General features: G+C 50.3%; 1 protein-coding gene across 1 annotated transcript; it reads right to left on the bottom strand.

Moving 5' to 3' along the window:
- Window positions 1–2,745: 2,745 nt before the first annotated feature.
- Window positions 2,746–4,071, bottom strand: LOC104584821 (protein FAF-like, chloroplastic). Its single transcript, XM_010240546.3, has one exon. The coding sequence runs from the start codon at window positions 3,963–3,965 to the stop codon at window positions 2,892–2,894; it is 1,074 nt and encodes a 357-aa protein (XP_010238848.1). The 5' UTR covers window positions 3,966–4,071; the 3' UTR covers window positions 2,746–2,891.
- Between the last annotated feature and the right edge of the window lie 5,316 nt (window positions 4,072–9,387).

Below are 9,387 nucleotides of genomic sequence, written 5' to 3' on the forward strand. Positions count from 1 at the left end.
CCCCCTCCCGGGAAGCAGCTTCCCGGGAGGTGCCCAGGCGGGAATATTCCCCCGAAGCCCCGCTAGTCCCTTCCGGGCTGGTAGCTTGCCGGGGAGCTCATAGACGCTCCCCGGGATGAGACCTTCCCAGGAACTCGGGAACAGGGCCCACGCGTCGCGCAGCGGTGGTACCCCGGGTGCCACTGGTGCGACACCACGGTATCTCAAAATCGGTCGGTAACCCAAAAACGTGGGATATAGCCCACGAAAACAGCCAACACGGTGAATTTTCCGCACCGGCCCGAAACTGCGCGAAACTGTGTCCCCGGGGTCACGGTATCTCAAAATCGGCCGGGCACCCAAATATGTGGGCTATAGCCCACGAAAACGGCAAAAACAGTGAATTTTCTGCACCGTCTCGAAACTGCCCGAAACCATGTACCCCGGGTCACGGTGCGTGAAAATTGGCCGAGAACCCAAAAACGTGTGCTATAGCCCACCAAAACGGCCAAAACAATGCATAAGCCCGAAACTGCCCAAAATCGTGTACCCGGGGTCAATTTTCTGCACCGGCCCGAAACTGCCCGAAACCGTGTTCCTAGAGTCACCGTATCTCAAAATTGGCCGGGAAAACTGTGAGATTTCTGCACCGGCCCGAAACTGACTGAAACCGTGTACCCGAGGTCACGGTATCTAAAAATCGGTCGGCTAACCAAACAACGTGGGCTATAGCTCACGAAAACGGCCAAAACGGTGAATTTCCGGCACCGGCCTGAAACTGCCCCAAACCATGGGGTCACGGGTCGTGAAATCGGCCGGGACCCAAAAAAAGTGGGCAGCACATGAAAACGGCCAAAACGGTGAATTTTCTGCACCAGCCGAAACTGCGGGAAACCGTTTTCCCGGGGTCACGGTATCTCATAATCGGCCGGGAACCCAAAAAACGTGGGCTAGCCCACGAAAACGGCCAAAACGGTGAATTTTCTGCACCGGCCCGAAACTGCCCCAAACCCTATACCCCGGGTCACGGGTCGTGAAAATTGGCAGGGACCCAAAAAAAGTGGGCTATATAGCCCAAGAAAACGGCCGAAACTGCTGGAAACCGTGTTCCCGGGGTCACGGTATCTCAAAATCGGCCGGAAACCCAAAAACCGTGGGCTATAGGCCACGAAAACGGCCAAAACGGTCAAAATTTTTCACCGGCCCGAAACTTCCCGAAACCGTGTATCCTGGGTAATGGTTCGTGAAAATCGGCCGCGAACCCAAAAAACGTGGGCTAAGCCCATGAAAACAGTCAAAACGGTGAATTTTCTGCATCGGCCTGAAACTTTCCAAAACCGTGTACCCCGGGTCACGGTTCATGAAAATCGAAAGGGAACCCAAAAACGTGGGATATAGCCCACGAAAACGGCCAAAACGGGAATTTTCTGCACTGGTCCGAAACTGCTGGAAACCATCTTCCCGGGGTCACGGTACCTGAAAATTGGCCCGGAACACAAAAAAAGTGACATATAGCACACGAAAACGGCCAAAACATTGAATTTTCTGCACCGGCCCGAAACTGCTCGAAACCGTGTACCCGGGGTCACGGCATCTCAAAATCAGCTGGGATCCCAAAAAACTTGGGCTATTGCCCCTGAAAACGGCCAAAACGGTGAATTTTCTGTACCGGCCTAAAACTGTCCGAAACCGTGTACCCGTGGTTACGGTATCTCAAAATCGGCCGGGAACCCGAAAAATGTGGGCAGCCCAAGAAAACTGCAAAAACGGTGAATTTTTCGCACCGGCCCGAAACTAATAGAAATCGTTTCTCCGGGATCAATTTATCGGAAAGTCGGCCAAAAACCCAAAAAAACGTTGGCTATAGGCGATAGCCTACAAAACGGCCAAAACGGTGAATTTTTTGCACCGGCACAAAACTGCCCGAAACCGCGTATCCTGGGTCATGGTATTGGAAAATGGGCCGAAAATCTGAAAAACGTGGCCGAAGCCCACGAAAACGGTGTAAACGGTAGATTTTATGCACCGGGCCGAAACTGGCTGAAAGCGTGCAACCGGGGACACGATACCGGAAAATCGTCAAAAACCCGAAAAACGTGGGTTATAACCCATGAAAACGGCCAAAACTTTGGATTTTCTCCACCGGCCAGAAACTGGCTGAAACCGTGTACCAGAAAATCGATCGAAAACCGTGTACCCAAGGTCACGGTACCAGAAAATCGATCGAAAATCTAAAAAACGGCCAAAGGTTTGGATACGGGTTTGGGCGGGCCTAACCTAACTAATTCGTGGGACTGACCTATAATGCGCTGGCGTACCCATTTTACCCCTCTGAGTTTCTTTTGGGGGGAGGGGGAGGGGCGTGTACCCAAGCACGCCTCTTTATGTAATTACCCGCGGACGAACAAATTAAGTGGAGCTAGTTAGTGAGCATACTCTATTGAGCTAAGCTGATTCTGTGGGCTAAGATCATAGTATTTTCAAATCATCATTGACCGACGGAGGTGTACTATAAAGGCGTCGATCGGCAGCTAGCAAAGGAACAATAGATTCTGTGACCTGCCTAAACTAAAAGTGAATAGGTTCTGCAAAAACACATACAAAAACCATTTCCAGCTCTAGAGGCTCTCCCTAATGCTACTGTTTGTCCGGAAAGGCTGTGTCGTACAACGCTACCTGTACGATTTGGTTACGATGCTACGGTGGTGTACTAACTTTGTATGATGGATCGATGTATGCATGTTATCAGTGTTTCAAGTTAATAGTTGTACTAACTATTATAAGCCCGTGATCATGTTGATAGACAAACAAGAAGAAGAAGAACAAGATATAGTACTCTGCCATACACTGAACATATATAGGGAGTACAACAACCCAACACATTAGAATGGAAACAGCTGGTAGCTTCTCAATCAGGTGGCGATGTTAATGGTGTAGTATGGCTCGAGGATGAAGAGGGGCTGCTTGTGCCTCCTCAGCTGTCGGCACCGCCGCACGCTTCGCACAAGCTCCTCCCTGTCCCCGGCGCCGGCCCCTGCCCGCCAACTGAAGACCAGCTTCTTCTTCTCCTTGATTGTCTCGCATTCTGACTCTGCTTCCTCGTCGTCATCGTCGTCGCTGTCGTCCATGCCGGAGGAAGCGGCCGCAGCCACCGCCGCCGCCAGCGTCGTGGTGGACGAAGGTACCCGCCGCATCCCTGGCAGCTCAGGAGGATGATCAGCAGCAGCAGCTACCGGCGGCGATGGCTGTTGCACGTCCGAGTCCGACGACATCGGCGCGCCGCCGACGAACTTGTTGATGACGATCCTCGACGCCTTGCCGCCGGACGCCGCCACCACCTCGACCATGGTGCCCCTGTCAACCACCTTAACCTCGTCGTCCTCGTCTTCTTCTTCCTCTTGTGGCACCATGCTCTGCTGCTGCATAGGGGAGATGCTCTGCTTCTGACTCTGGCTCTGGCTCTGGTCAGAAACAGAGCGGCAGTCCACGAAGCAGAGCCTGAGGCGCCCTTCCTGCCGCCGTGCGTGGAGGTACCCATGTGGCTTCGTGGCCACTGCCTCGACCACGAGCCGGCCGTCACGGCGGACGGGCCGCATCTGCAGGCGGCGCGACATGGACGGCAGCGGCGGCGGGAACGCGCGCGGCGCCCGGTGGTAACGCACCGCCGTCAAGACTCCATGATCACCCACTTCTTCTTCTTCCTCCTCCTCTTCTTCTTGTGTGGGCTCCTCCCATGGCTGCTCGGCCTCTGGGACCGTTCGGGCGTACAGGCATTCCATGATGTCGTCGTGGGAGCCGGTCTCGCAGCCGAGGCTCTCGGTGCAGAGGTCCAGCCTGCTTTGGTTGCTCATGGCCATGGAGCTGGCCTTGGGCGCCATTGCCGGCGGGGGCTTGGTCTGGAAGATGGAGTTCCATGCTACGTCCAGTTGGGACGGCGCTGGGATACGAGTGTGAGCGTCCAAGGCCGGCATCACAGCCACCGTCATCTCTAGAAGATGGATGAATGAATCCAATCACAATGGGAATGAGAATGCTGGCTGTGTGTAGTGAACAAGAAGCTAATCAAGCAAAGCTAACAGAGGCCTTGGTTTGGTGTGGAGAGTGAGTGAGAGAGAGGCTGGGAGGGTATTTATAGGCGGAAGGACTACTAACAGAGAATGAGTGCATAGGTTAGTGTGGTCTGGTCAGGTGATGCAAAACTAGAAAGCTAATTATTCCTTCTCTTGTTTAAATTAGCAGCTACTCTGCTGTAGTGGTACTAAATTGGATGTCAATGGGGGACAGCAAGCCTACAGACTACTACTATTTAAACTCAAGCATCTCACTGACCATGTCCTTCTCCTCTGCTCTGCTGTTGCCAGTACTACATCTTTAGATTCAGGACATGCTGAGCATAGCTGTTGCTCTGAAACTGTTCTTAATTTACTTCGGGAGTAAGCATTTAGTGTCCATCTATGTTCGAAATAGATCATGTTTTAGGACAGGTGTGATGGACGGTGGATATCATAGGTTCTGCTAGACTTAAGTCCAGCAAAAAAAAAATACTGTTTCAAATTTACTCCTTCATACTCAAAACGACTCTTTCATTGACAATTTGACATCACTCGTAGTGGTGATCAGCTCCATGTTATATTAGTCCATCTTTTACAGACATGCATGCGACGACGCAAGCACATATGTGCATATGCTCTTTTTTCGCCTTTATGTTAACTTTGTGCTGATGTTTGTTTGAACCTTCTCTTCTTTAATTTGTGTGTGGTGGCTGCTGAAAGACAGAGAGGGAGAAAAGGGTTAGTGGGGAGGAGAGTCCCCCCGCATACATCACCAGTAGCAACCATGGAACATGAGACAATCCTCATGCATCACTCATTCTTGTCTCAATGTTCCTAATTACTAATTGGGCAGCTGAATGCATGCATCCCTAAGCTAACGTCACCCCCACCACATAAATATCCTCCTCCGATTCCTAGCGTAAGGCAACCTGCTTTGTTTTGTTCCCTCCTAGTGGCTAATACAGTTAGTTACATATTGCATCATCCCCACTGGAGTAGCTAGCAAACTAGTGCTTGTTTCCAAACCTATTTACTTAGTACTTAGTCTAATATGCCTTTTAAGTTTAGCTATCAACTTGCACATGATTTTCAAAACATACAACACATGCAAATGTGCTCACCTTGTGGGATTGGATTAATCGATTATGGTCCGAATGGAGCTATATATATGGGTAACTAAGATCATACGAAAACACAAAACCAAATGTTGAAATAGAAGTAAATTGCCCTCATTTCTCCATGGTTCAATAAACTGGTGTGGTGCTGCAACTTTATACAAAATGTGTATTATATATGCGTGCAAGTGGGGAGGAGCTTGCTAAGGAGACGAGATGTGCAAGATTCATCAATCAACCTCTTTCCAAAAGTTCTCTTTCCGGCTTCTTTTCATCGCTATAGAATAGAATTTATGTGCAGTTGCATGCTTACCAAATTATTTCAATCAATTATCTTTTCTCACCCTTCTCTTATAAATTCTTCAAGTGGTACTCCATGTATAGTGCCATTAATCCATCTAGTATCTTGAATAGGGTGCTTACTCGTGTCCCTTCTTTCCGTCTCTCAACATGTTTTTTTTAGAAAACCAGGGAGACCTTCCCGGTTCCATCTTTATTACTCCCTCCAATTCCTAAGTGTCGCTGATTTAGTACAAAGTTGTACTAAGATTGTATTAAATCAGCGACATTTATTAAAGATCGGAGGGAATAAAAATGAAACCAACCACAAACACTCTTCACTATCCAGTTTAGTAGGGATTCTCGTCATTTTTCTCCAGGTAGGATCAAATAATTCCAGTACCACTTCTATTTCAAGCCAAGTTTTCATGAGAGATTCTACGGTACTTGGAGGCAGGGTCGTAGCTAGCATGTATTTATTGGTGTCAAAATGACACCAACAAAATTTTGCTAATCCTTCTTAAAAGTAGAGAAATACTCTTAAAAATATGCAATGACACTAGTAAAATTTCTAAAGAGTGACCCCAATGATGTATTTTTCCGGCTTTACTTCTGCTTGGAGGTACCGGTGCCTCTTCTCACAGAGAAGGTATGTTACAATTTAAATCTAACCAACAATTTAGGCAGGGGTAGGACAACTAATTCATTTGGGCGAAACAGATTACGATGTAAAATGACATGTGAAAGTGAAAAATGAGGTCTGAAAGTTCTGACATTTGTTTTTCGCGACTACTAATTTATCTATAGCTCAACTTTGTAGTCAAATTTGTCACAATGACAAATTTACATCGTGATCGATATTTATGCATGAATTTATACCTCGACCCATGTCAACCGCGCATCTCCATATTTTTAATATCTGTTGTAAGTCTTCTTACATGTGAAAATATAATGGTAAAATGATTTATGTCCCAAACGGCAGCAAGAAACTAGAGTACCACATAAGTTAATTGAACTGAACGAGCCAGGCGAGGCCACGTGGCACAACCAAGATCGTTGTCCTGCCCTTTACACATGACGATCTATCCCTTTTGCCCTTTATGTACGTCCAATCCTCCACCGTAGGATGTGGCGTAGGATCTGATCGGAGGGCCTATCCTGCCCGTTGTGTCCCCGGTTTGTCCTCTAGTTGTCCTTGATTTAAGAGAAAGGAAAAACGAAAGAAGAAAGGTGGCCGGTGATTCGGTGCCTCGCTAGCTAAGCAAGCGAAAAGGATGTATGGATGGAAATGGAATCGGAGGAGGCTAAGCAATTTAGTTAAAGCAAGCATGCATATGTAACAGAGAAATAGATTCTTTTGCTGTTGCTTAGCTATATATCGCTTTCCTCTCTGCTCACCCATGCCATGCACTCCCAAAATGGAACTTGTATGTATGTAGCTCTTAGTGTCGTTATCTGGCCAGCTCAAAATATGTGGTTTAATTCGTTCAATTCTCTTGGAATGAGATGCAGGAACAATTGCTAGTTCCATTGGGTAGCCATGTATATGCATTGCCATTTTATTAGCTAGGATGCATCTCTAGTTATATACTCCGTAGTACTATGTGGAGCTGTACAAGCCAAAACGGTTTTCCCCAGCTTAGGAGCGAGTCCACCTAGCATCTCAGCCACTCGTTTCATCAAGATTCGAAAAAAACACTTGGGAGTCACTTAGGCGGCCGAAGTGCAGGTAGCGCATCTTCAGACGGCCAGAGCTGCGACGGGCGGACGGCACTGCTGCTGACCGACGGGCGGAGGTGCTGCGAGCGGCGGGCGGAGGAGCTGCGACGAGACGGCGGTTCTGCGAGCCGCGGACGGAGGTGCTGCGACTGACGGACGGCGGTGTGATCGGCGGGCAAGGAGCTGCGACGGGCGGACGCCACTTCTCCACGCAAGGCATCCTGCCAATGTTTGGCTGCCTAAGTGGGTCCCACCGAATCTGCCGAAAATGAGTGGCTGCGGTGGTGGGTTGACGCGCTACTAAGTGTGGGAATGAGTTTTTTGTACAATTGCTTATAGAAAAGAGCAATTGGACTCACATATTTTACACCGTTGTTGAAGTGCAAATTAACATTGAAATCTTGGCAAGAGAATCATGCCCGTATGTGCACCGTGCAAAAAGAACATGCATGGCTCAATTGTTCGAAGATGCATGTGTTGCAATGAAGAAGCGGTTAATTGGGGGGCCGGGATCGATTGATCGGACGGCTGTATATATGTGCAAAGTTTTTGGGATATGAAAAGACGTAAAGATCGACGTCAGGAAGAAGAGGGCCGGGGGATCTTGCGAAATCTGAGGCCACGCTCAATGCATATCTATCTGTCAGGTCCTCTATATCTTCCTCTTTTGGACCAACACCCATGCATGCATTGCACAAACTCCGAGGCAGACCGACGAGATCGTCCTAGCCACAGTACGCCGCGGATAGAAAGAAGATCATCAGCAGGACAGACGTGTCGATCTTCCAAGGTAAAGCACACCAGCAGAGCTAAGCTATATGCAATTGTGATCCAACGACGGAGAGAGAAGCAATTCAGAATCTTATCGCCATCTTATCCATCGATCCTCGTACTATACCTAGGTAGCCTCAACTCTTTAATTCTCTCCTACCTCCTTTAATTTAATTGGTTTTCCATGCACCTTAGAGCAAGATTAATAGCTATAGAGCTGGCTGTAAGCATTGCCATGTCACTACTACAAAACGGTGCATATGTGACAAGACATCAGTGAAGGGCGTTTCGTGCCCCGTCACTGATGACCCACATCAGTGACGGTCGCGTCCACGTCCGTCACTGATGACCCGGTACGTCCCGGGATGCCCGTTAGCAATGGTCCAATTTAAAAATCTGCAAAATTCACAAAAATAAACACCAGTGGCTGGCCATACAATTGCACCCGCCACTGATGTTCTATAAATTGTCAGGAGTACTAAGAAGCACGGATCCGTGTGCTGTCACGCTATTGGCTGAGCAACAGAGGAACCGGATCCACGGGCCCACATCTCTCCCTGCCTCCCGATATTTTCTCCTTTCCCCGTCGCCATCCCTCCCGATCTGACTTCCCCATCCTCTCGATCTCTTTTCTCTTTCCCTCCTCTTTTCCAGCCGAGCGGCGATCTCCCCTCCTCCTCCTCCTCCTCCTCCTCCGGCCATGGGCTCCCGAGCGCTCCTCTCCTCCTCCTCCGGCCACGAGCTCCCGAGCGCTCCTCTCCTCCTGCTCCGGCCACGGGCGCCCGCGCCCCTCTCCCTCCTCCTCCGACCACGGGCGCCCGAGCCCCCTCCCTCCTCCAGCCGCGGGCACCCGAGCCCCTCTCCCTCCTCGTCCGCCCGCGCCGCCACCCCTCTGACGCCGGCCCCCGCTTCCCCTGCCGGCCCCCGCTTCCCCTGCCGGCCACCGATGACGGACAGGGCCGGATCCGGCAGCCCCCGGCCTCGCCCCACCGGATCATCTCGTCCTTGGCCGGGTTCACCGTGCCGCTGTTGAAGATGGACTCCAGGATCAGGATCTGCTCCGGCTTCGGAGCCCACCGAGACCTCGCAGCCGGCTCCGCCCCCTCGCCGCACCCTGCGCGCTGGGTGGGAGCTTGGGAGTGGTGCTGCTGGTGATCCATGGAGCTAGGCTTGGAGAGATGCTCAAGGCTACCCGGCAGTCCGGCATGCAATCCGGCATGGTTTTCTTTCCTCCCTCTTCCTCTCTCACTCTCCCTCTCTCTCACACATGCAGTCCGGCATGGAGTCGACGGCGCGGTCAAGGAGTCGACACGATGGTCAAGGAGTCGACATGACGGTCATGGAGTCGACGGCGCCATCATGGAGTCGAAGATCTTCAGGTCAGTCTCTTACCCCTCTCGTTTCTCTCTTTCTGCAGCCCCGGTTTCCCCCTCACTCTCTCTTTCTCTAAACTCTGCAGTGGATTTTTAGTT

This window comes from Brachypodium distachyon, chromosome 4 (assembly GCF_000005505.3).
Source record: "Brachypodium distachyon strain Bd21 chromosome 4, Brachypodium_distachyon_v3.0, whole genome shotgun sequence".
Taxonomy (NCBI): Eukaryota; Viridiplantae; Streptophyta; class Magnoliopsida; order Poales; family Poaceae; genus Brachypodium; species Brachypodium distachyon.